At 40.9% G+C, this 27,210-nt stretch overlaps 1 protein-coding gene across 1 annotated transcript in view; it reads right to left on the reverse strand.

The window, feature by feature from the left end:
* The window catches only part of CDC123 (cell division cycle 123), a 49,861-nt gene that overhangs the window by 2,480 nt on the left and 20,171 nt on the right, over window positions 1-27,210 (reverse strand). Inside the window, exons 8-11 of the mRNA XM_014949092.1 lie at window positions 26,136-26,211; window positions 22,922-23,044; window positions 18,813-18,841; window positions 3,019-3,147 (exon numbers count right to left, since the gene is read on the reverse strand). Of these exons, the coding sequence (XP_014804578.1) occupies window positions 3,019-3,147; window positions 18,813-18,841; window positions 22,922-23,044; window positions 26,136-26,211 (357 nt within the window). The remainder of the gene's footprint in view (window positions 1-3,018; window positions 3,148-18,812; window positions 18,842-22,921; window positions 23,045-26,135; window positions 26,212-27,210) is intronic.

The raw sequence follows: 27,210 nt of genomic DNA on the forward strand, positions 1-27,210 counted from the left end.
AAGAACATGCAGCCACCCAGGCCTGGGGCTGCAGGGAGCACCAGAGCCTTTCACTGGTACCAGATGGAGCAGTGAGAGCAGCAGTGTGAGGTGTGACCAGGTGGACCATCTGCTCAGCCTGGTGGCAGAGCTACAGCAGGAAATAGGATGGTTAAGGAGCATCAGGGAGTCTGAGAAAGAGATAGATTGGTGGAACCATGCTCTGCCCTCCCTGAGAGAGAAATGAGAACAACCACCAAGAAAAACTCAAGAGGATCCTGTATCCTCCCTCCAAGAGGCTGAAGGCAGCAGGTCAGGGGAGGTAATTCTGCCCCTCTGCTCTGGTGAGAACCCATCTGGAAGCTCTGGAGCCCCCAGCACAGGAAAGACGTGGACCTGTTGGAGCAGGTCCAGAGGAGGCCATGAAGATCATCAGAGGGCTGGAGCACCTCTGCTACGAGGACAGGCTGAGAGAACTGGGGTTATTCAGTCTGGAAAGGAGCAGGCTCTGGGGAGTACCTTCAGTACTTAAAGGGAGCCTAAAGGCAAGATGGGGACAGATTTTTTACCAGGGCCTGTTGTGACAGGACAATGGGTTCTGGCTTTCAACTAAAAGAGGGTAGATTTAGACTAGATGTAAGGAAGAAATTTTTTATCCTGAGGGTGATGAAACAGTGGCCCAGATTGCCCAGAAAGGTGGAAATGCCCCATTCCCTGGAAACATTCAAGGTCTGGTTGGACGAGACTCTGACCAACCGGATATAGTTGAAGATGCCCCTGCTCATTGCAAGGGGGTTGGACTAGACGACTTTTAAAGGTCCCTTCCAACCCAAACTATTCTATGATTCTATGATAATTTTTACGATAGAATCTCTAAACTTGTCTTCACAGATTCCTTGTTTAAACCCATATTTGCAAATATAACATAACCAAAATTACGATCTAAGGTTTCCAACTGATTTACTCATTGAAGGAATAAATACCTCTATAAAATATCAAAAAAAAAAAACCCTCTAAACACTCAATTGTAGCAAAAGGTTTTGGGCAACTTGATATATTTTTCAATTTAACACACCGACACGCAACATAATTGCCCACTGTATGGCAATAGGCAGCTTTGTTTTAAAGACAGAAGTCCAGTGACTTCACATCAGATTCCGTGACGGGATGTAAGCTGAAGCATGAGGACAAGCTGGTCTGCTCTTCATTCAGGCTTATGCCAAGGAAAGCTGTGTAAAGCGTCTGGCACTGAGCAAAGAGAAACCCTTAAAACAAAATTCGTGTGTCCCAGGGACAGCTCAAGAATCAGGAGTGTGTTTTAACAAAGGAGAGACAGCTTTTAGCAGGAAGGCTCGTTGAACGGATTTTCATACAACAATAACCACGCGGTGAGACTAAGAGAAAACGGCAGGAATGTTACCCCACAGAGTGGTGTATTTCCCTTTCAATGTCTGCTGAAAACGGCGACAGAACTAAAGCCAGCCTCAAATGTTAAAATCAGCTCAATAAAGCACCTCATTTCAGTTACTTCTAATGCAATTTAATGGTGAGAAAATGAAGAAAAGCCCATGCTATCTGACTAGCCATCTCTCCTCAGCCAACTGCCAAGCATTTCCCAAGATCAAGTAAAATCTTACATTATATCTTCTATCCAGCTGTTCAAGGACTCATTAAGATGTGAGGACTCGGTCTCAAATACACAGTGAAGAAAACCAAGCTGGAGTACAAATAAAGACTATTCCTCCCTCTCTGTATTAACGGGAAGTTATTTGTTTTTACAAAGGCAGTGCAGCTTGGAAGAGGGATAGAAAAGCCCTGCTCTGCAAGTCCAGGGAGTTCAACCAGAGGACAAGGCTTCCCTGAGGGTATTTCGATATGAGGAAGAGACAGAAGTTAAGCTCCTTTTTGCCTGCCCCCAAACATCAATCTGGAGCTCTGGGAAACCGGATGACAGAACAAAGCAGAACTTTAGGTGATTAAATAGAAAAGTAACAGATTTTATGAGAAATTGAAAAGAGCACAGAAAAATCAAGTTTCAGGGCATCTTCTTCGCAATGTGGTCAAAGCTGTGATATGGTACTGGTTTGAAATGGAAATTCCCTTGCAGGCATCTAAACCCAGCATGCAATACCTGTTGAGGTTAACTACTCTCTAATAAGGTAGATTCCACTTACAAATAGTTTACATTTCATGAGTTAAGGACATCCATTTACTTCAATGGGATTTTCATCACAGAATCACAGAATCTTCTAGGTTGGAAGGGACCTTAAAGATCATCTTGTCCAACCGTCAACCTAACTGACAAAAATAGACACCCACACAACAAACAAGGAGCATCATCACTAAACCATACCTCCCAGCACTACATCAACCCGTCTTTTGAACACCTCCAGGGATGGTGCCTCAACCACCTCCCTGGGCAGCCCATTCCAATGCCTGATAACCCTTTCAGTGAAAAAATTTTTCCTAATATCCAGCCTGAACCTACCCTGGCGCAAATTGAGGCCATTTCCTCTCGTCCTTTCACCTGTGACTTGAGAAAAGAGACCGACCCCCACCTCTCTACACCCTCCTTTCAGGTAGTTGTAGAGAGCAATAAGGTCTCCCCTCAGCCTCCTCTTCTCCAGGCTGAACAACCCCAGCTCCCTCAGCCTCTCCTCATAAGACTTGTTCTCCAGACCCCTCACCATCTTTGTCGCCCTTCTCTGGACCCGCTCCAGCACCTCAATGTCTTTTTTATGTTAGGGGGCCCAAAACTGGACACAGTACTCAAGGTGAGGCCTCACCAGTGCCGAGTACAGGGGGACAATCACCTCTCAGGCCCTACTCGCCACGCTGTTCCTGATACAGGCCAGGATGCTGTTGGCCTTCTTGGCCACCTGGGCACACTGCTGGCTCATGTTCAGCCGACAGTCGACCAACACCCCCACAATCACAATTTGATTATAACAAAAAAAAAGAAAGAAAAAAAATAACCACAGAAAAAGGCCATAAGGCCTGTTGATCTGGTAGCCAGCCTCCCTCAGCACAGGGCTGTACCTGTTCTGTTGCTTCCCCTTCGCTCTGGTCTTCCTTCAAGTTTTTCCCGGAGGTCAGTTCTTCCCATGTGAAGAGCAAGGAGTCTGTTACTTCGCCAAACGGGTTAAAATCTATTAACCAGATCTTACCCTGCAATGGAACAACAGCAGAATTAAAACAAGCCACAGAATTAAAACAAAAATTCAGAAAAGGAAAAAAAAATCCAAATACACATATATTACTGGAGTATGCTTGGTCCTCAGATAAAAAGATGTCAAAATTACTATCACCCGGTTTTAAGCACTTAAAATATTCTAACATCTTTTACATTAGACACAGGTTTAAAACAAAGCAAGCTATGACTTACTAATTTATTTTATTTTTTTTAAAAAACAGAATACCAGAAAGAGCTCAAATGAACTGATTTCAGTTCTATGCAAGGTGCTTTTAGATGAGACCACAGAAGCTCTATCTAATCCCCATGGTCCCCCAAGATCCCCAAACAGCATGAACAAGGAATGGAGGGGGAACCACCAGAACCCAAACAAAAAACTCCACCCAAACAGGGATTTTGCTTTCCATCAAAAGCCACCTCAACACAGCTGCACATTCAGCAGTCTGCAAGAATTGCTATTCTTGGTCTTGGAAGGAACTCTAAAAATACAGAGCTGCATCTACAAAATGCTACTGGACATCATGAAAGCTGAAAGGAGCTGCACAGATAGAGATAAATACAGAATAACTTAAAGGCATTTTTAATATAGTCATTAATAGTAGTCCAGACTAGTTTCTTCTGCCTCATCTTTAACACATTTGTGTTCCAAACAGTTCTGGTAGTGTGCACAACTGCATGCCTGTTTTATAACTGAAAAATGAAAGCTACTGAAAGCAACTGAAGAAACTGAAAAAGAGAAACTAACATGACATATTAAAGTTAAGAGAGATGTCTGTAGGGGAGCAAGAAATAGTTTGCGTTGAATCATCTCAAGACATAACCCCCAGCACAGGGCCATCTTTTCTTACCCCAGAAAGTGTCATCTATTCCAATAAAACAAAACATAATAAATTATAATGAAATAAGACTACAACTGATAGTAAGAATTTGCAAAACAAGGTTTACATCTGGAAGAAATCAGATCTATAATTATGGAAAGAAAAAAGGTTGCTGTAACATAAGCAGGACTGAAGGGTTTTACTGTGTTTATTATAAAGATCAACTGGAATTGGAAGCCAAGCCTGAAGACTGCACTGCTACTGAAAAAAAAAAAAAAAAAACCCAAAAAAACCCCACACCACAAAACTAACTTATTTTCATTTCTCTTTCTTCCCCTCATTCCTGAAGGATCTTCTTTCTTTAAAAGATCTTCCCTATCTTGATACAAACAGCAAATACCTTCCACGATTTACGCTACAGCCATCTGGTCCCTCACTTACAGGGATGCTTTTGAAGCCTTCAGTCACAGAGTGACATGGAGGCTTCCTCTCCCACCCACGCTACCCCAGCCACCCCCCCTGCAATCCCTGATGCACTTCAGAATAGGGAACGCATGGAAACCTGTACAACAGAGGACAGAAATGCTCTGGCTGGTCTGTTATCATCCAGATCCAGTTACCCGTGCAGGCAGGGGCAGTCCCAGCACAGATGAAACCAATGCTATTACTTGCAGACTGGAGGTGAGCCAGCAGCCTGAGCGGTGAGCATGTGGTTGCACACAGGCTTTCACAGGTCTCTCTCTCGGGGCACATCCACGAGGTACAACTCTCGCAGAGCGCATTTGAAGAAGCCAATGCACCACAACAGCAGTACTAAAAATCAGAGGGCTACAAAAGAAATTGCAAATTGTGGGGACACAGACCCGAGTGGTTTCTTAGTTGTTTTTGGAAGGGTGAAGAAGCACAAACCTGTGTGGCTCAGCTGCAACACCTCTGCATCAATACTGACACCAGCAGTGCAGAGAGTGAGCAGGGGCAAGCTCTACTATCATTTTCCATCTCTGCTCCTCTTCAAAAGGCAGTCACAAATTCTCATTATAAGTGATGTTTTACTTTTGCTAATGGGGACATCTTGTTAGCTCCAAGGCAGCAGGAAGAGGAATCTGTAATTTTAGATTCATTCTATCACGCTAGAAAAACAAGCTAATGAACCAATTTAATCCAGACAGAAGCAATGGCTGGCAAAGTTCATTCAGCAGTTCAGAGACTCTTTCCTTGCATCAGAAACGTTTATGCTCAACAAAGGACTTCCCCATGAAAGGCTTTCACAGAGACTCCTCCTCACCCCAAATACGCGAAACGCGGCTTTTTCACAGGAACTCAAGATCATTTCTCTAGAGAAGAAATGGAAAAAACTGAAAATTGGTTTTGAGGCTACCGAAAGCAACACCTGTGCTTTGTGTATTTCTCCCTCCCTGCAGACAGCAGTACACCATCCACAACATCAACTGCTTCCTTGAGACAGTCTCAAATCTGCACTGAGCTTTGGTAGCTGCAAATTGATGGGAAATGGCAAAACAAACTAAATATCCCTTTTCAGGACTCATTAAAGGGAGTGTACTCTGGGTCAGTAACCAAACTGCCTTTTCTTAAGATTAAATGCTCTTTCAAGTCTTACACGCCATGTCATGATTTAAATGTAGTTTCAGGCGACTTACACTGAGTATCTAAAGAGCAGCAGTAAAACTATTTATCTGCCACATTCTGATATTAATAATCTTTGTCATATGAGAGGACAGAAATGCACAAGCCAGGAAAGCAAAGTTGAGCATATCTGCAGGGGAAAGAAAACCCACCAACCTGTATTACATAATTTATTTAATTTTTTCCTCATCCTACTACGGGAACCAACAGATTCACTGTATCATGTCAACTTCACGCTTTGTTTTACTAAAGCATTAGGCAACGTGCTGCTGAAAGGAAGCGTCGATGACAAAGACTGTTTAAAGGAAGTTAAAAGATAGATAAAATGCAAACAGAACTGTTACATCCCCCTCACTCCAGCTGCACCTCCATGCCCGGTGACAATGCTCACAAGGCAGAGACACAAGCACGGGTTTGCAGGTTAACTGGTTGCAGCTGTGAGGCTGCTCTGGAGCCACTCACCACCTTTCTTTGTCTTACCACAGTGACTCGCCTTGAACACGGTCACAAGTTGTTAATACCTGGGAGATACCCAAAGAGCAACAGCAGAGCTGATTCTCATCAGCTGTTGCACAACAATTGTGAACTGCTAGCAGCTAAAAAAAAAAAATAATAAAAAAATAAAAAAAGGAGTGGATCCAAATGAAAACAGGCTACCAGTCCTGCAACATAACCCCCTCGGGACTGGGTCTCTACATCATCAAGAAGACTGTGTGACAGTGTTTCTTCCTTAAAAAGATGACTTGTCTGCAAAGTCAGGCACTCGCTCAGATGAGCTGGGTAAAGACAGCGTAACAGGAAAAGCAGACACATAAAAGCTTGCTCTCCACCCTGCCATCGCTGCTTCTATGTCACCCTCCAACCTGTGGCAGCCTGCTCCGTGCAGCCTCTCAAGTAACCAAAATTGCTCGCTTCAGTTACTTGGGGAAGGGGCTGCTCCCATTCACAACCATACCAAAGAATGAGCTTCTCCAAGCTGAGTATTCAGGGTTGAAATAATTTAAAATAAGCAGACACTGGACATTTCTCTCATTCTGTAGGTGAGGTTGCCGTGCAACCAGCCCGAGGAGGAGCACGGGCTCTGGAAATTAATCACACTCAGCAACACTCAATATTCTTTAGCTGCCTGTAACTCACATACAAAGGAGCGATGAATAATACAGTTGCAAAACCACAAAAGTATGTGTGAAAGGAGGAGGATCTGACACACAAAGGGCTATCTAGCAGTTTACAAGACCTGAGGGTAGAAGGCAGCAAGAGATATCTACAAACAGATATATTTTATCTTGACAGAAGAAGAAACACTGCTCATTTGAGATTACACAGGCTGAAACCTTTCACTTGAATAATGCCTCTTCATGCCTCAGCTGGGAGGCAGAGTTCCCAATGGCAGGACCTGCTTCAACACTGAAGTGTTGCTCCTCATTTTGCCCAAGAGCATCCTGAAGTCTGAAGATCTGAACCTGGGCAGGTCATTTTCATTACCGTTCAGCACAGCTGTTTTTAGCCTGTAGCCTGATTTTAGATAAGTACGCTAAAAGTTGTGCTGAGTAAGAGCACAACAGTTGTTTTCCACATGACACACATTCCTGTTCAGTTTCTGTTTTGTAAACTGATTGATTACAGAATTGACTGTTACAGAATTACAAGATACTTTAGCAACATTCAAAGCTAGAATCAGAACTTACTACAAGTACTCAACACAAATAAAGACCTTCTCCAGCCCCTAACTGTAAACAAGTCAAACAGTAAGACTCATGTATGCAGGAAAAGTATACAGCCATTTTTTTTTCCATTTCCGGTTTAATATTTGGAAAGAATTTAAGCTAAAACAAAGACTTACTTTCTATGCACTAACGTGATTCCCAAAATCAGGTTGTGAGATTGAAGGCTGCAGAATGCATTTTTGGTTGCAGCTGCTTTTAAAACAATACACATGTGCCTTCCATGCACAATTCATCTGACCTATTTCTCTCCATTGACACTAGGAGAGGTCAAGGTGACTAACTGACAGGGGGGCCTGAAGTTCAGATGGGACATTTCTCCCCACTCTGTCCCTATCTGGATGTTCAGGGTTCTGATCGGAGAACTCACAACCACACACAGCTGGAGCAGTTTGAAAAGAAAAAAAATAGCTTCTATCTGTCACAAACTGGGAATGCCACATTCATATACTCATTTGACAACCATCCCTTTGGACCCTAGACTTCCACATATGAAGTTATCTTTTTCAAACCTCACATGGATAATCTATTAATGATTCATTTTGAGAAGTTCAGATGCTATAAGGGAAAACATTACAGGGGAAAAAAAAAGCCCAAGGAACAATTTTTTTAATAAAAATTGCCCAAATTATTTTTTTTTTTTAGTGAGAGAAATATCATCCCCACCTTATTTTTTGAAATATCACAACCATTCCTGCTGAACGTCCAGATACATTTCTGTCAAAAGCGCTCAGAGTAAGCACTATGCAGAGGGAACCTTAGCAACACGTAGTGCTCTGCTAAAACAATTTAGTAATGTTGCACGTTATTAAGTGCCTATCTTAAAAGAAAATGCCCCAAGCCTGTCAGTGTTTATGAAGGATTTGGACAGTGCCCTTAATAACATGCTTTAATTTTTGGTCAGCCCTGAATTGGTCAGGCAGTTGGACTAGATGATTGTTGTAGATCCCTTCCAACTGAAATGGTTCTGTTCTATTCTAAATTATTTCAGCAAAGACTCCCCGTGTCATAATGAAAACTAAATTGCTTCCAGTAGATTCCAAGAACTGACAGAATTGCAGCTGAAGCCAAAGTTATGTGTTTGAAGACAGACTACTCTGGAAGATATTTACTAAATAATTACATCACCAGCACAGACGTTTTTACACCCCTAATCCTATTATTATCCTCCTGCAGACAGCATCTCACATAGAAAAAGACCTGGGGAACAGAATGATAACATCAAGTAGGGTTTTGTTTATGATTTTTGTTTGGTTGGTTTGGGGTTTTTTTTTTGCCAGGATGAGTTCTAAGAAGATGAAGCTATTATTTGCTTCCACAGAATAAACAATCATATAGAACCTATTGTTCACTTACCCTGCTGTCTCTGTACACATCAAATACAACTGAAAGGGAGAAAAGAAACATATGTTAATCTCAAAAGATATATAATTTCACAGAAGATGTGAATCTGAATAGAATAGGAGATCTAAATCTGAATAGATACTTGTGTACGCAGCATAAACTGTAAAGTCAATATGCCTCAAGAACTGCAAGCCAGAATTAGGTTCGTTTCCAAGAGGGATTTAAAACATTTCAAGAATTACTGTTAATGCACTGAGAGATTGGCTGCCCAGTTTTACCATTTAATACTGGTTTTTTTCTGTTGATCCCCTCCCCCCCACCCCCAGTGAAGAACATTTGATAAACTCACATGGACAAACACCCAAAGAGAAGCTTATCTTTGACATTACCACTCTTTGGTTTACAGGAGAAATTTCAAGGGAGGATCAAGTCTCCACCGTGCCAGGGCTTTGCACAAACATTTAATAAGAGAAAGTTCCTGCTTCATGGAGATGAGGACTTCAGCACGTAACAAGACAAACAGGTTGTGGGAACAAAGGGGTCGCTGGGCGCTGAGGAGGAGGTGGCAGTGAAATGGCTATGTTTAATGTAACCCAGAGCAGATACCACACACCTACTGCTGATTAACAACTCTTTCAAACAGACCCTTTGCTACTCGTTGTCTGACGCAAATCTGCCTTGCTCCATGGTTGTCCCTCCCCTTGACTTAATTAAGCGTGAATCTTTGTACATGCATCTTTCTATTAGCTCCTGTTCTCTACGGTTAAACAAATCTTTGTCTTTCTATTCAGCTAGGAAAATAGACAGATAGGTATTCAGGCATGACTACATGCAGAAGTTGTACCAGTTTAGCAGAAAGAAAGAAAAAGAAAAGCCAGATTTAGAAAAAACACAGACAAATGCTGTCTTGTCACTTCCTTCACTAATAAGGAAGGGAATATTTCAGCTTAGAGGTTTCCCAATACATGTGGGGATAAACTAAACTCAGGATATGACTGAAGAACACTTGAGCCTCAGGAACTTCTCAGGAAGCTGCCCGTCAGGAACAGGGATGTTGATGGATCACCTTCATGCATGTAAAGCTACTCACCAGCTTAATCTAACATTTCATGTGAAGTTGGCTGGGCTAAGGGCAAACCACAACTCAACAGCACCAAAGCCAATCACGTAACTGGTTTTGACCATATATGCTAAAAATCCACACAGCCTTTTTGCACAACCTCAGTTACGTCAATTTAAAATATCACTCCAGAATTAAGTGCTGTTTCTCTCGAGAAGACAAGCCCTCGGTGGCTGTCATCAATGTAAAGAGGAGCACAGCAACCCTAAGTTTCTTCTCCAGCTGTTCAACTGAACCTGTTGCCTGTACTGTGAGCTGTCATTAGTCATATTTTATTAATGGAAAACTTGCATCTGAGCTTTATTGCAAAATGAAGCCTGTCAGCTTAAAGCAAGCCTACGGCAATCATTGAAGCCAATGGCATTTAGAGGAATTTATGTCCCCGTTAAGACTGACTGCACATTGGTGACTGGCTTGGGACACTCACAAACACTGAACTGAGAAGAAAAATGAACTGTTCCCTCTTCTTAGGGACCACCTCAGAGCAGGAGTGTCATGTGCCAGTGAGACTGTAATAAGCCTTTATCAGCAACTGCTTCATATGAAGGGCAAGCCAAGGCTCAACTCTACAGTAAGTATCAGTATCTCCACAATACTGTTCTTACTGGGCTCTTATGAAAGGCATTTAGAAGGTTCTACCATCATTTAGAAGTATTTATAAAGCATTCACCCATCTGTTATCCTACTGCTCTGACTCTACAATGCTTCAGCTGCTCTGACTCAACTCTTCCATCTGGAGATGCTACCAGACCAACTGGAAAAAGCAGAGCAAACAGCATCAAAATCCCCAACGAAACAAGAAGTCAGGAAAAAAGCTGTAATACCTTTCCTTTTCAAAGCAAACAAACAAGCAAACCCAGATTTTTACTGTTCACAACACATATGCTACAAGACAGTGGATCAAGCTGGGGGATGAATGAAGGGTGGTAAAAAAAAAATACAAACAGAAAACATTTTCTGCATGGCATTTCTCTGCAGAATGACAAGTCACCAGCATTTAGTGCCTAAGAACAAAAAGGTTAACAAACCGCCAACCCAGGAGAGGTCACCCTGAAACCTCCTTTCCCAGAAGGTAACTCAGATGGCACAGTTTTATGTCCTTTACATAAGATTACACTTCAGACCTTTCAGTTCAGCAGACAGCAGTTTCAGAGCTTAAATCTAGGCATCAATTTCCAAAAATAGTGCCCCGAATTCTTATCTATCAGTTGATTACATACCAGCTAAAATTACTTTGAAACACAGAGGAAAATTAAGACAGTAATCAGAATGTCAGATCTATATGACTGATCTTACTTCAAAACATTAGGGCTACGTTCACATACTGATCTCCAGACTAATAGTCTTCTCTAAGGAGTGATCCTTGAGAACTTCTCTAAGGAGTGATCCTTGAGAACTTCTCTAGACTGAAATAAAGAAACCCTGCGGAGTCAAATTATTAAAAATTTTAATATAAGTAAGACTGGCATTAGAAGGTATCTTTTTCAGCAAGTCATAGAATCGTTTAGGTTGGAAAGACCCCTAAGATCAAGTCCAACCCTTAACCTAGCACTGCCAAGTCCACCACTGAACCATGTCCCTTCGCACAACATCTACACGCCTTTTAAATACCTCCAGGGATGGTGATTCCACCACTTCCCTGGTTAACAACCCTTCCAGTGAAAAAATTTTCCCTAATATCCACCCTAAACCTCCCCTGGTGCAATTTGAGGCTGTTACCTCTTGTCAATGCTTGTTACTTGGGAGAAGAGACTGAGCCCCACCTGGCTACAACCTCCTTTCAGGCAGTTGTAGAGAACAATAAGGCCTCCCCAAGTCAGACAGGACAGATCTATTTGCCCGCTTTTGTGGCTCAGCAAAACAATTAACCATGTTAGAAACTCACCCACAGGTTAAATATTCAAAGCTTTACAGAAGACAATACAGCTGGCAGAAAATTCTTATGTTTACGTACTTCACTAAACTGAGTTTTGGCCCATGCCAGACCCGATTTAATTTCTTCATCATATTTTCCTCCACTCCTGCTCACCCACCACCACAGAGCACTATTCAATTCTCACTAAACCATGTCAGGAAACCATTTCCAATAAGATTTGCAAAGGACTCCACGTTTAAAGAACAAGACAATTTACTTGGTCTGCTTCGGTGTATCAAATACCATGCATGGCCTTTATTCAAAAGTTTCAGCAGCTGAACTGCTGTGCATCAATATTCTCGGAGAAATTATTATAACTTCTTGAAAAGAAACTTACGGATCCTTTCTTCAAGGAGTACATCAATAATTTAGCAGCAAACATCTGACAATATCTTTATAAACAAGCATTCTTACTACTGAATGTCTTTTGTTAAGCTTTTCCTTCCTCACTTTTCAGGTGTAGATTTTTTCTTAATTAAAAACACATATAAGGGGAAAATGTCTTAAAAAAAAAAAAAATCATTATGCCTCCTGAAGGGATCTTTCACTCATTCATTGTGTTTTTCTGAGAAATTCCAGCCTATTCCTTCAGGGTTTTTTTGTTCCCGATTTTATAGTTCTTCAAAAACTACATTGCTCTGCATGCTCTAGCCACGAGTGGTATAAGACTCTCCCAAGTTAAAAAGAACCAAGTCCTGTGAAAGCAACAGCTATGAAGAGAGAGATGCATATCTACAGACTTAAAATATTGGAGATGCCATTATTTATGATGTTTTTCCACTGATCTCCAGCAGGAAACTGGAATTTAGCATGTTGCAACTCAGTGCGCTGTGGAGGAAACGAGCCTGGCTCAGCCAACAGCAAGGGGGCAGGAGGACAGGTCTCATTTCTGAGGATTTTGCCCTGCAAGCCCTTGCACTTTCAAACCTCCCAGTACTCTGCAAAAGAACTTCAAAGAGGCAAACCCTTCATTTCTGTTTTTAAGTCTTTGTAACTATGTGTGCGATAAGTATTTTAAAATCTTCATAAACATTCTCCTTTCCTCCCCCATGCCCCCCTTGCTAATTGAAGCCTTAAGATACTTACAGTCTTCATCCAAGAATTTATACTGTATGTGCTTCTTGAAAAACTCCTGTATTGATCTACAGATCTCCTCATGTTGCGTAGAGATATGATCGTAGTATTGAGTGTAGTCCCTCTGTGATATACCTGTAAATAATTTTAGTTGATTATGAAGAGTGTTAAGCATGCAAAAAACCCAACCAGACAAAATGCAGTTATCAGTCATGCATGTTACCTGTATTTCAGAAAACGGGGTTCTCCCAAGTTTCAACCATTAAGAATTACTTACTGTTCAGCTTTATTCTCCAATGCTTCAAGCACTTCCATTTGGATTTTCTTCCTTGAACGGTTCTGCCCTACATTTTGTGAACCTCATTTTTTATGTACACCCTTTGACTCTTTTCAAGTGAATTTCAGAAGGAACCTTTGCCTGCATTTAAGCTTCCAGTTCCTGCCTTTTCCTTTCAGTTTTATTCCCCATGGTCAAAAACCTTTTCTGTTCTGCACATCAGATGTAGGGACCAGAATTTGGAACCATGAAATCAAAGAAGTAGAGGCCAGGCTTGCACATTAACAAAGGTGATAGATCCCAGCGTACCATACAGATTCTCATTTAAATGACTTTTTAAGCATGGAATAAAGCATACCTGCTTGATACAGCACTACAGCTGAAACCTTACATCCTAAAATCAATGGGATTGCATACAGTCGAGTACCTTATTTCTTCCATTAGCCATCCTAAAGGGCTGTCTTGCACATCTGACATGAGATAAACTATTCCAGCTACATCACAAGCTCTTAATTTCAGATATTTGTTTGTCTACAAGACAATAGTTTAAGTTGACATCAACAGGATTACACACTTGCATGCCAAAATGCTACTGGACATCATGAAAGCTGAAAGGAGCTGCACAGATAGAGATAAATACAGAATAACTTAAAGGCATTTTTAATATAGTCATTAATAGTAGTCCAGACTAGTTTCTTCTGCCTCATCTTTAACACATTTGTGTTCCAAACAGTTCTGGTAGTGTGCACAACTGCATGCCTGTTTTATAACTGAAAAATGAAAGCTACTGAAAGCAACTGAAGAAACTGAAAAAGAGAAACTAACATGACATATTAAAGTTAAGAGAGATGTCTGTAGGGGAGCAAGAAATAGTTTGCGTTGAATCATCTCAAGACATAACCCCCAGCACAGGGCCATCTTTTCTTACCCCAGAAAGTGTCATCTATTCCAATAAAACAAAACATAATAAATTATAATGAAATAAGACTACAACTGATAGTAAGAATTTGCAAAACAAGGTTTACATCTGGAAGAAATCAGATCTATAATTATGGAAAGAAAAAAGGTTGCTGTAACATAAGCAGGACTGAAGGGTTTTACTGTGTTTATTATAAAGATCAACTGGAATTGGAAGCCAAGCCTGAAGACTGCACTGCTACTGAAAAAAAAAAAAAAAAACCCAAAAAAACCCCACACCACAAAACTAACTTATTTTCATTTCTCTTTCTTCCCCTCATTCCTGAAGGATCTTCTTTCTTTAAAAGATCTTCCCTATCTTGATACAAACAGCAAATACCTTCCACGATTTACGCTACAGCCATCTGGTCCCTCACTTACAGGGATGCTTTTGAAGCCTTCAGTCACAGAGTGACATGGAGGCTTCCTCTCCCACCCACGCTACCCCAGCCACCCCCCCTGCAATCCCTGATGCACTTCAGAATAGGGAACGCATGGAAACCTGTACAACAGAGGACAGAAATGCTCTGGCTGGTCTGTTATCATCCAGATCCAGTTACCCGTGCAGGCAGGGGCAGTCCCAGCACAGATGAAACCAATGCTATTACTTGCAGACTGGAGGTGAGCCAGCAGCCTGAGCGGTGAGCGTGTGGTTGCACACAGGCTTTCACAGGTCTCTCTCTCGGGGCACATCCACGAGGTACAACTCTCGCAGAGCGCATTTGAAGAAGCCAATGCACCACAACAGCAGTACTAAAAATCAGAGGGCTACAAAAGAAATTGCAAATTGTGGGGACACAGACCCGAGTGGTTTCTTAGTTGTTTTGGAAGGGTGAAGAAGCACAAACCTGTGTGGCTCAGCTGCAACACCTCTGCATCAATACTGACACCAGCAGTGCAGAGAGTGAGCAGGGGCAAGCTCTACTATCATTTTCCATCTCTGCTCCTCTTCAAAAGGCAGTCACAAATTCTCATTATAAGTGATGTTTTACTTTTGCTAATGGGGACATCTTGTTAGCTCCAAGGCAGCAGGAAGAGGAATCTGTAATTTTAGATTCATTCTATCACGCTAGAAAAACAAGCTAATGAACCAATTTAATCCAGACAGAAGCAATGGCTGGCAAAGTTCATTCAGCAGTTCAGAGACTCTTTCCTTGCATCAGAAACGTTTATGCTCAACAAAGGACTTCCCCATGAAAGGCTTTCACAGAGACTCCTCCTCACCCCAAATACGCGAAACGCGGCTTTTTCACAGGAACTCAAGATCATTTCTCTAGAGAAGAAATGGAAAAAACTGAAAATTGGTTTTGAGGCTACCGAAAGCAACACCTGTGCTTTGTGTATTTCTCCCTCCCTGCAGACAGCAGTACACCATCCACAACATCAACTGCTTCCTTGAGACAGTCTCAAATCTGCACTGAGCTTTGGTAGCTGCAAATTGATGGGAAATGGCAAAACAAACTAAATATCCCTTTTCAGGACTCATTAAAGGGAGTGTACTCTGGGTCAGTAACCAAACTGCCTTTTCTTAAGATTAAATGCTCTTTCAAGTCTTACATGCGATGTCATGATTTAAATGTAGTTTCAGGTGACTTACACTGAGTATTAAAGAGTGGTAGTAAAACTATTTATCTGCCACATTCTGATATTAATAATCTTTGTCGCCATGTCATGATTTAAATGTAGTTTCAGGCGACTTACACTGAGTATCTAAAGAGCAGCAGTAAAACTATTTATCTGCCACATTCTGATATTAATAATCTTTGTCATATGAGAGGACAGAAATGCACAAGCCAGGAAAGCAAAGTTGTGCATATCTGCAGGGGAAAGAAAACCCACCAACCTGTATTACATAATTTATTTATTTTTTTCCTCATCCTAATACGGGAACCAACAGATTCACTGTATCATGTCAACTTCACGCTTTGTTTTACTAAAGCATTAGGCAACGTGCTGCTGAAAGGAAGCGTCGATGACAAAGACTGTTTAAAGGAAGTTAAAAGATAGATAAAATGCAAACAGAACTGTTACATCCCCCTCGCTCCAGCTGCACCTCCATGCCCGGTGACAATGCTCACAAGGCAGAGACACAAGCACGGGTTTGCAGGTTAACTGGTTGCAGCTGTGAGGCTGCTCTGGAGCCACTCACCACCTTTCTTTGTCTTACCACAGTGACTCGCCTTGAACACGGTCACAAGTTGTTAATACCTGGGAGATACCCAAAGAGCAACAGCAGAGCTGATTCTCATCAGCTGTTGCACAACAATTGTGAACTGCTAGCAGCTAAAAAAAAAAAATAATAAAAAAATAAAAAAAGGAGTGGATCCAAATGAAAACAGGCTACCAGTCCTGCAACATAACCCCCTCGGGACTGGGTCTCTACATCATCAAGAAGACTGTGTGACAGTGTTTCTTCCTTAAAAAGATGACTTGTCTGCAAAGTCAGGCACTCGCTCAGATGAGCTGGGTAAAGACAGCGTAACAGGAAAAGCAGACACATAAAAGCTTGCTCTCCACCCTGCCATCGCTGCTTCTATGTCACCCTCCAACCTGTGGCAGCCTGCTCCGTGCAGCCTCTCAAGTAACCAAAATTGCTCGCTTCAGTTACTTGGGGAAGGGGCTGCTCCCATTCACAACCATACCAAAGAATGAGCTTCTCCAAGCTGAGTATTCAGGGTTGAAATAATTTAAAATAAGCAGACACTGGACATTTCTCTCATTCTGTAGGTGAGGTTGCCGTGCAACCAGCCCGAGGAGGAGCACGGGCTCTGGAAATTAATCACACTCAGCAACACTCAATATTCTTTAGCTGCCTGTAACTCACATACAAAGGAGCGATGAATAATACAGTTGCAAAACCACAAAAGTATGTGTGAAAGGAGGAGGATCTGACACACAAAGGGCTATCTAGCAGTTTACAAGACCTGAGGGTAGAAGGCAGCAAGAGATATCTACAAACAGATATATTTTATCTTGACAGAAGAAGAAACACTGCTCATTTGAGATTACACAGGCTGAAACCTTTCACTTGAATAATGCCTCTTCATGCCTCAGCTGGGAGGCAGAGTTCCCAATGGCAGGACCTGCTTCAACACTGAAGTGTTGCTCCTCATTTTGCCCAAGAGCATCCTGAAGTCTGAAGATCTGAACCTGGGCAGGTCATTTTCATTACCGTTCAGCACAGCTGTTTTTAGCCTGTAGCCTGATTTTAGATAAGTACGCTAAAAGTTGTGCTGAGTAAGAGCACAACAGTTGTTTTCCACATGACACACATTCCTGTTCAGTTTCTGTTTTGTAAACTGATTGATTACAGAATTGACTGTTACAGAATTACAAGATACTTTAGCAACATTCAAAGCTAGAATCAGAACTTACTACAAGTACTCAACACAAATAAAGACCTTCTCCAGCCCCTAACTGTAAACAAGTCAAACAGTAAGACTCATGTATGCAGGAAAAGTATACAGCCATTTTTTTTTCCATTTCCGGTTTAATATTTGGAAAGAATTTAAGCTAAAACAAAGACTTACTTTCTATGCACTAACGTGATTCCCAAAATCAGGTTGTGAGATTGAAGGCTGCAGAATGCATTTTTGGTTGCAGCTGCTTTTAAAACAATACACATGTGCCTTCCATGCACAATTCATCTGACCTATTTCTCTCCATTGACACTAGGAGAGGTCAAGGTGACTAACTGACAGGGGGGCCTGAAGTTCAGATGGGACATTTCTCCCCACTCTGTCCCTATCTGGATGTTCAGGGTTCTGATCGGAGAACTCACAACCACACACAGCTGGAGCAGTTTGAAAAGAAAAAAAATAGCTTCTATCTGTCACAAACTGGGAATGCCACATTCATATACTCATTTGACAACCATCCCTTTGGACCCTAGACTTCCACATATGAAGTTATCTTTTTCAAACCTCACATGGATAATCTATTAATGATTCATTTTGAGAAGTTCAGATGCTATAAGGGAAAACATTACAGGGGAAAAAAAAAGCCCAAGGAACAATTTTTTTAATAAAAATTGCCCAAATTATTTTTTTTTTTTAGTGAGAGAAATATCATCCCCACCTTATTTTTTGAAATATCACAACCATTCCTGCTGAACGTCCAGATACATTTCTGTCAAAAGCGCTCAGAGTAAGCACTATGCAGAGGGAACCTTAGCAACACGTAGTGCTCTGCTAAAACAATTTAGTAATGTTGCACGTTATTAAGTGCCTATCTTAAAAGAAAATGCCCCAAGCCTGTCAGTGTTTATGAAGGATTTGGACAGTGCCCTTAATAACATGCTTTAATTTTTGGTCAGCCCTGAATTGGTCAGGCAGTTGGACTAGATGATTGTTGTAGATCCCTTCCAACTGAAATGGTTCTGTTCTATTCTAAATTATTTCAGCAAAGACTCCCCGTGTCATAATGAAAACTAAATTGCTTCCAGTAGATTCCAAGAACTGACAGAATTGCAGCTGAAGCCAAAGTTATGTGTTTGAAGACAGACTACTCTGGAAGATATTTACTAAATAATTACATCACCAGCACAGACGTTTTTACACCCCTAATCCTATTATTATCCTCCTGCAGACAGCATCTCACATAGAAAAAGACCTGGGGAACAGAATGATAACATCAAGTAGGGTTTTGTTTATGATTTTTGTTTGGTTGGTTTGGGGTTTTTTTTTTGCCAGGATGAGTTCTAAGAAGATGAAGCTATTATTTGCTTCCACAGAATAAACAATCATATAGAACCTATTGTTCACTTACCCTGCTGTCTCTGTACACATCAAATACAACTGAAAGGGAGAAAAGAAACATATGTTAATCTCAAAAGATATATAATTTCACAGAAGATGTGAATCTGAATAGAATAGGAGATCTAAATCTGAATAGATACTTGTGTACGCAGCATAAACTGTAAAGTCAATATGCCTCAAGAACTGCAAGCCAGAATTAGGTTCGTTTCCAAGAGGGATTTAAAACATTTCAAGAATTACTGTTAATGCACTGAGAGATTGGCTGCCCAGTTTTACCATTTAATACTGGTTTTTTTCTGTTGATCCCCTCCCCCCCACCCCCAGTGAAGAACATTTGATAAACTCACATGGACAAACACCCAAAGAGAAGCTTATCTTTGACATTACCACTCTTTGGTTTACAGGAGAAATTTCAAGGGAGGATCAAGTCTCCACCGTGCCAGGGCTTTGCACAAACATTTAATAAGAGAAAGTTCCTGCTTCATGGAGATGAGGACTTCAGCACGTAACAAGACAAACAGGTTGTGGGAACAAAGGGGTCGCTGGGCGCTGAGGAGGAGGTGGCAGTGAAATGGCTATGTTTAATGTAACCCAGAGCAGATACCACACACCTACTGCTGATTAACAACTCTTTCAAACAGACCCTTTGCTACTCGTTGTCTGACGCAAATCTGCCTTGCTCCATGGTTGTCCCTCCCCTTGACTTAATTAAGCGTGAATCTTTGTACATGCATCTTTCTATTAGCTCCTGTTCTCTACGGTTAAACAAATCTTTGTCTTTCTATTCAGCTAGGAAAATAGACAGATAGGTATTCAGGCATGACTACATGCAGAAGTTGTACCAGTTTAGCAGAAAGAAAGAAAAAGAAAAGCCAGATTTAGAAAAAACACAGACAAATGCTGTCTTGTCACTTCCTTCACTAATAAGGAAGGGAATATTTCAGCTTAGAGGTTTCCCAATACATGTGGGGATAAACTAAACTCAGGATATGACTGAAGAACACTTGAGCCTCAGGAACTTCTCAGGAAGCTGCCCGTCAGGAACAGGGATGTTGATGGATCACCTTCATGCATGTAAAGCTACTCACCAGCTTAATCTAACATTTCATGTGAAGTTGGCTGGGCTAAGGGCAAACCACAACTCAACAGCACCAAAGCCAATCACGTAACTGGTTTTGACCATATATGCTAAAAATCCACACAGCCTTTTTGCACAACCTCAGTTACGTCAATTTAAAATATCACTCCAGAATTAAGTGCTGTTTCTCTCGAGAAGACAAGCCCTCGGTGGCTGTCATCAATGTAAAGAGGAGCACAGCAACCCTAAGTTTCTTCTCCAGCTGTTCAACTGAACCTGTTGCCTGTACTGTGAGCTGTCATTAGTCATATTTTATTAATGGAAAACTTGCATCTGAGCTTTATTGCAAAATGAAGCCTGTCAGCTTAAAGCAAGCCTACGGCAATCATTGAAGCCAATGGCATTTAGAGGAATTTATGTCCCCGTTAAGACTGACTGCACATTGGTGACTGGCTTGGGACACTCACAAACACTGAACTGAGAAGAAAAATGAACTGTTCCCTCTTCTTAGGGACCACCTCAGAGCAGGAGTGTCATGTGCCAGTGAGACTGTAATAAGCCTTTATCAGCAACTGCTTCATATGAAGGGCAAGCCAAGGCTCAACTCTACAGTAAGTATCAGTATCTCCACAATACTGTTCTTACTGGGCTCTTATGAAAGGCATTTAGAAGGTTCTACCATCATTTAGAAGTATTTATAAAGCATTCACCCATCTGTTATCCTACTGCTCTGACTCTACAATGCTTCAGCTGCTCTGACTCAACTCTTCCATCTGGAGATGCTACCAGACCAACTGGAAAAAGCAGAGCAAACAGCATCAAAATCCCCAACGAAACAAGAAGTCAGGAAAAAAGCTGTAATACCTTTCCTTTTCAAAGCAAACAAACAAGCAAACCCAGATTTTTACTGTTCACAACACATATGCTACAAGACAGTGGATCAAGCTGGGGGATGAATGAAGGGTGGTAAAAAAAAAATACAAACAGAAAACATTTTCTGCATGGCATTTCTCTGCAGAATGACAAGTCACCAGCATTTAGTGCCTAAGAACAAAAAGGTTAACAAACCGCCAACCCAGGAGAGGTCACCCTGAAACCTCCTTTCCCAGAAGGTAACTCAGATGGCACAGTTTTATGTCCTTTACATAAGATTACACTTCAGACCTTTCAGTTCAGCAGACAGCAGTTTCAGAGCTTAAATCTAGGCATCAATTTCCAAAAATAGTGCCCCGAATTCTTATCTATCAGTTGATTACATACCAGCTAAAATTACTTTGAAACACAGAGGAAAATTAAGACAGTAATCAGAATGTCAGATCTATATGACTGATCTTACTTCAAAACATTAGGGCTACGTTCACATACTGATCTCCAGACTAATAGTCTTCTCTAAGGAGTGATCCTTGAGAACTTCTCTAAGGAGTGATCCTTGAGAACTTCTCTAGACTGAAATAAAGAAACCCTGCGGAGTCAAATTATTAAAAATTTTAATATAAGTAAGACTGGCATTAGAAGGTATCTTTTTCAGCAAGTCATAGAATCGTTTAGGTTGGAAAGACCCCTAAGATCAAGTCCAACCCTTAACCTAGCACTGCCAAGTCCACCACTGAACCATGTCCCTTCGCACAACATCTACACGCCTTTTAAATACCTCCAGGGATGGTGATTCCACCACTTCCCTGGTTAACAACCCTTCCAGTGAAAAAATTTTCCCTAATATCCACCCTAAACCTCCCCTGGTGCAATTTGAGGCTGTTACCTCTTGTCAATGCTTGTTACTTGGGAGAAGAGACTGAGCCCCACCTGGCTACAACCTCCTTTCAGGCAGTTGTAGAGAACAATAAGGCCTCCCCAAGTCAGACAGGACAGATCTATTTGCCCGCTTTTGTGGCTCAGCAAAACAATTAACCATGTTAGAAACTCACCCACAGGTTAAATATTCAAAGCTTTACAGAAGACAATACAGCTGGCAGAAAATTCTTATGTTTACGTACTTCACTAAACTGAGTTTTGGCCCATGCCAGACCCGATTTAATTTCTTCATCATATTTTCCTCCACTCCTGCTCACCCACCACCACAGAGCACTATTCAATTCTCACTAAACCATGTCAGGAAACCATTTCCAATAAGATTTGCAAAGGACTCCACGTTTAAAGAACAAGACAATTTACTTGGTCTGCTTCGGTGTATCAAATACCATGCATGGCCTTTATTCAAAAGTTTCAGCAGCTGAACTGCTGTGCATCAATATTCTCGGAGAAATTATTATAACTTCTTGAAAAGAAACTTACGGATCCTTTCTTCAAGGAGTACATCAATAATTTAGCAGCAAACATCTGACAATATCTTTATAAACAAGCATTCTTACTACTGAATGTCTTTTGTTAAGCTTTTCCTTCCTCACTTTTCAGGTGTAGATTTTTTCTTAATTAAAAACACATATAAGGGGAAAATGTCTTAAAAAAAAAAAAAATCATTATGCCTCCTGAAGGGATCTTTCACTCATTCATTGTGTTTTTCTGAGAAATTCCAGCCTATTCCTTCAGGGTTTTTTTGTTCCCGATTTTATAGTTCTTCAAAAACTACATTGCTCTGCATGCTCTAGCCACGAGTGGTATAAGACTCTCCCAAGTTAAAAAGAACCAAGTCCTGTGAAAGCAACAGCTATGAAGAGAGAGATGCATATCTACAGACTTAAAATATTGGAGATGCCATTATTTATGATGTTTTTCCACTGATCTCCAGCAGGAAACTGGAATTTAGCATGTTGCAACTCAGTGCGCTGTGGAGGAAACGAGCCTGGCTCAGCCAACAGCAAGGGGGCAGGAGGACAGGTCTCATTTCTGAGGATTTTGCCCTGCAAGCCCTTGCACTTTCAAACCTCCCAGTACTCTGCAAAAGAACTTCAAAGAGGCAAACCCTTCATTTCTGTTTTTAAGTCTTTGTAACTATGTGTGCGATAAGTATTTTAAAATCTTCATAAACATTCTCCTTTCCTCCCCCATGCCCCCCTTGCTAATTGAAGCCTTAAGATACTTACAGTCTTCATCCAAGAATTTATACTGTATGTGCTTCTTGAAAAACTCCTGTATTGATCTACAGATCTCCTCATGTTGCGTAGAGATATGATCGTAGTATTGAGTGTAGTCCCTCTGTGATATACCTGTAAATAATTTTAGTTGATTATGAAGAGTGTTAAGCATGCAAAAAACCCAACCAGACAAAATGCAGTTATCAGTCATGCATGTTACCTGTATTTCAGAAAACGGGGTTCTCCCAAGTTTCAACCATTAAGAATTACTTACTGTTCAGCTTTATTCTCCAATGCTTCAAGCACTTCCATTTGGATTTTCTTCCTTGAACGGTTCTGCCCTACATTTTGTGAACCTCATTTTTTATGTACACCCTTTGACTCTTTTCAAGTGAATTTCAGAAGGAACCTTTGCCTGCATTTAAGCTTCCAGTTCCTGCCTTTTCCTTTCAGTTTTATTCCCCATGGTCAAAAACCTTTTCTGTTCTGCACATCAGATGTAGGGACCAGAATTTGGAACCATGAAATCAAAGAAGTAGAGGCCAGGCTTGCACATTAACAAAGGTGATAGATCCCAGCGTACCATACAGATTCTCATTTAAATGACTTTTTAAGCATGGAATAAAGCATACCTGCTTGATACAGCACTACAGCTGAAACCTTACATCCTAAAATCAATGGGATTGCATACAGTCGAGTACCTTATTTCTTCCATTAGCCATCCTAAAGGGCTGTCTTGCATATCTGACATGAGATAAACTATTCCAGCTACATCACAAGCTCTTAATTTCAGATATTTGTTTGTCTACAAGACAATAGTTTAAGTTGACATCAACAGGATTACACACTTGCATGCATCTTAAGTGACAGTTCTCATACAGAATATGTCAAATAAGCCACTGCCACACCCTGCTGGACAACATCAAATCAAGACCTGCCCCTTCAAAGCAGAAGGAGTAAATCATGATATTTTGGGGAAGAAAAAGCCAGAATCCTCCATGAAAGATGCACCAATAATGGCAGTTTGCTGTTTTAACCACGTATAAAACAGAGAAATTAAGTTTTACTATTAGACAATGCTGACTACCTCCAAACATGTGCTTTTTAAAAAAGTTTATATAAAGTTTATGATGTCAGTGGAAGTTTGAATTATTAATACCACCGCAAAGCTTAACTCAGGTATAAAAACATAAACTGAGAGATGGTGGCATCTCAGGGGATGCAGATGCGTAACTGGAAAATCATTCACTACACTGTGCAATATCTCTCTTTAACTTGACTGACAGGCTTATTAATTCTAAGAGCATTGGAACATATTGTGAAAAATGTTGAACTGTCCTCAGAAATGCAGCCAGAGTGTTGGCTAAAAAAACCTCCACATACTGGTAGATCTACTAGGTTTAAGAACTTAGTAATGGAACGGAGAGTGTTTAATTAAGCAGTGCACAAATACTTCATATTTGTGTAGTATTTGAAAGTAAATATCACGGAACATATTGTGAAAAATGTTGAACTATCCTCAGAAATGCAGCCGGAGTGTTAGCTAAAAAAAACCTCCACATACTGGTAGATCTAGTAGGTTTAAGAACTTAGTAATGGAATGGAGAGTGTTTAATTAGGCAGTGCACAAATACTTTATATTTGTGTAGTATTTGAAAGTAAATATCACTATATATATTCTGTAATACATCTATATTCAAATGTTTTAGAGGTTATTACAGAGATGCAGATCTCTGGCCGTTGCAGTGTTCCAGCAGCACATAACAGGGCAGGATTCAGCTCCTTCCCCTTCAAAAAGCTATGTCAGTACTCATTAAACAGTAGCAGCTTAATGCAGAATCTCTGCTGTTAGCAAGATAAACTTTGCTACAGAGAACTCTAACAGCATGAACGGAGAGAGAATGAGAAGATGAGTGTGGAAGCACCAGAAGGAACAGCTCAATAGGACACCCAGACCAGGAAACCAAGAACAGCGAGTTCGTTCCCAGTGATTCACAGAGCCAGGATAGAACAGAGAGGACAAATTGCTGACAGCTCCAAACAGGTACAAAAAGCCACATCCAAACCAAGCACAGAGTCATCATGCTGAGAAGGCAGGAGAAACAACCAGGAGTAGCTAGTTACTATCCCTTCACTTCCATATTATCACAAGGAATCCTGGACAGACCGGTTGTATATATGCATCTTGGTGTTTGTGCATATGTAGGTACAAAACAGACAAAAGGAGCAAACTTGAGTTTATTTTCAAGTGAAAAAAATTACCTTCCTTCCTATAAAGTGTGGATTAGAGCTCTGCTATGTCACTGCTATAACATTTCCTTGTTGGAAGAGTTTAGACAGAATGACTCAATCTTGTTAAGGACAAATGTGCATCAATCCTGTGCTATTTACGTTTCCTGTTCATCTTTAAAGATTCCATAGTAGACCACAGAAAACCCAAATTCAAACTCCAGAATAGTATTTAGCTTGAAAATAAACCCCTCAATTCAAACACCTGTATATGCACTAGATGTCTAAGCTCCTGTTATAATCAGCAGAGAATAGTCAATATATCTATAGGAGTATAATTCAGCTAAATTTACCCTAGAGCTGCCTAAAATACATGCTTTAGCACAATCTGCCTGTCCTCCAGCTGTCAGAGGTCTCCCAATGGACCCACCAGCTCTTTGCACACTGTCATTACCCTACCTGTTCAGTGCCACTTGAAATATTTTACATTTAGTTTTCTGAACCAGAGTAACAGATCAACAGGTTTTCTGACTCAGCTACACCGAACAGAATTAGAGCTCAGACACCTCATAAACCCGTGGACACGTTCTGACCTCCCCAGCTTCCTGCATATAATATCCACACGTGGTCACATTTTATCAGCATAATTTCCAACTGCCTCTGTATTCATTCTGCAAGCTGGCTAGGATGCCATTTGCTCCTGAATATAAGAGAGTCACCTACAAAACAGCCTTAGGGTGAAGTTTCTGAGTTAGCAATTAGAATTAAGAATATTCCCACTGTATTATTGAGTATGCAGAGCTGTCAGGCTTTCAAATACAGTGGAAACAGAAATGTGGCATGGCACGTTTTAAATTACAGAAAGAAGAAACCATTAATTCCAGAAATGAAGTGTGATAACAAAGAACTGTCTTCAGATTTAGCTCCGATTCAAGGAATCAGAGAAACTCCTATGAGCTTCACCTAATAATTTTATCTTTAAGAAAATTCTTACCTATGAGCTTGTTTTCCTTGACAAAGCATCTGAATTCTGCACCAGGGATTAGTTCACACCATTTGCGAAGAACAAGCTACAGAGGGGGAAAAAAAACCGACTAAGTATTGTTTCAGAAAGGTAACAGGAAACTTTTTGTCTGCAGGTCTACAGTTCTGCTGTAATGAGATGCCCTCTGAAGTTACTCCTGATACAAGAAAACAAAACGATCTTAATCTGCAGTTCACATAATCATCTTAGCAAATCCTTCAAAGCAATTAGACTTAATATTAATTTCATAGAATCACAGAATGCTTTTGGTTGGAAGACAACTTTAAGGAGCATCTAGTCCAAGCTAGTTTAGAGCAGAAAGCTTCAGACTGGACGTAAGAAGAAACTTTTTCACTACAAGGACTGTCAAGCATTGGAACAGCTCCCTCACAGAGGTTTTGCAGCCATAACTTTAAGGAGCATCTAGTCCAAACTAGTTTAAAGCAGAAAGCTTCAGACTGGATGCAAGAAGAAACTTTTTCACCACAAGGACTGTCAAGCATCGGAACAGCTCCCTCACAGAGGTTTTGCAGCCTCCATCCTCTGAGGTTTTCAGACCAGATTTGATAAAATGTCAAGCAACCCGATTTGATCTCATCGCTCACCCAGCTCTGAGCAGGGGAATGGACTAGAGACCTCCTCAGGCCCCTTCCCACCTTAAATTACCTTATGATCTTCCACTTTGTACAGCATTTATAGCTGTGAAATCATTTAGGAAACAACTTCAAAGTTGCATTAATGATAAAGCACGGAAAGCAAAAACTCCTGCTGTACAACACAACAAATGTGTCATGGAATTGGCAGAAAGTTGCTCTCTTCTAGTCAAAAGAGCTGATGAGCAGAATTAAATTTAACCAAATCAACCTCTATTCTGGTATACACCCAAGCAGAATTCTATGACGCCTTTGAAGGAGCAAATCAGTTAAAATAAGGACATGGGATAGAAATAGTAACCAAACTATTATAGTCAATAGGACATGCTGCCTGGTAATTAAAACATATCTCTGGCACTTTCTCAAGTTTCTGTATTTCCTAAGCTGAAGTA

This window comes from Calidris pugnax, unplaced genomic scaffold (genome assembly GCF_001431845.1).
Source record: "Calidris pugnax isolate Ruff unplaced genomic scaffold, ASM143184v1 scaffold125, whole genome shotgun sequence".
In the NCBI taxonomy this organism is placed as follows: domain Eukaryota; kingdom Metazoa; phylum Chordata; class Aves; order Charadriiformes; family Scolopacidae; genus Calidris; species Calidris pugnax.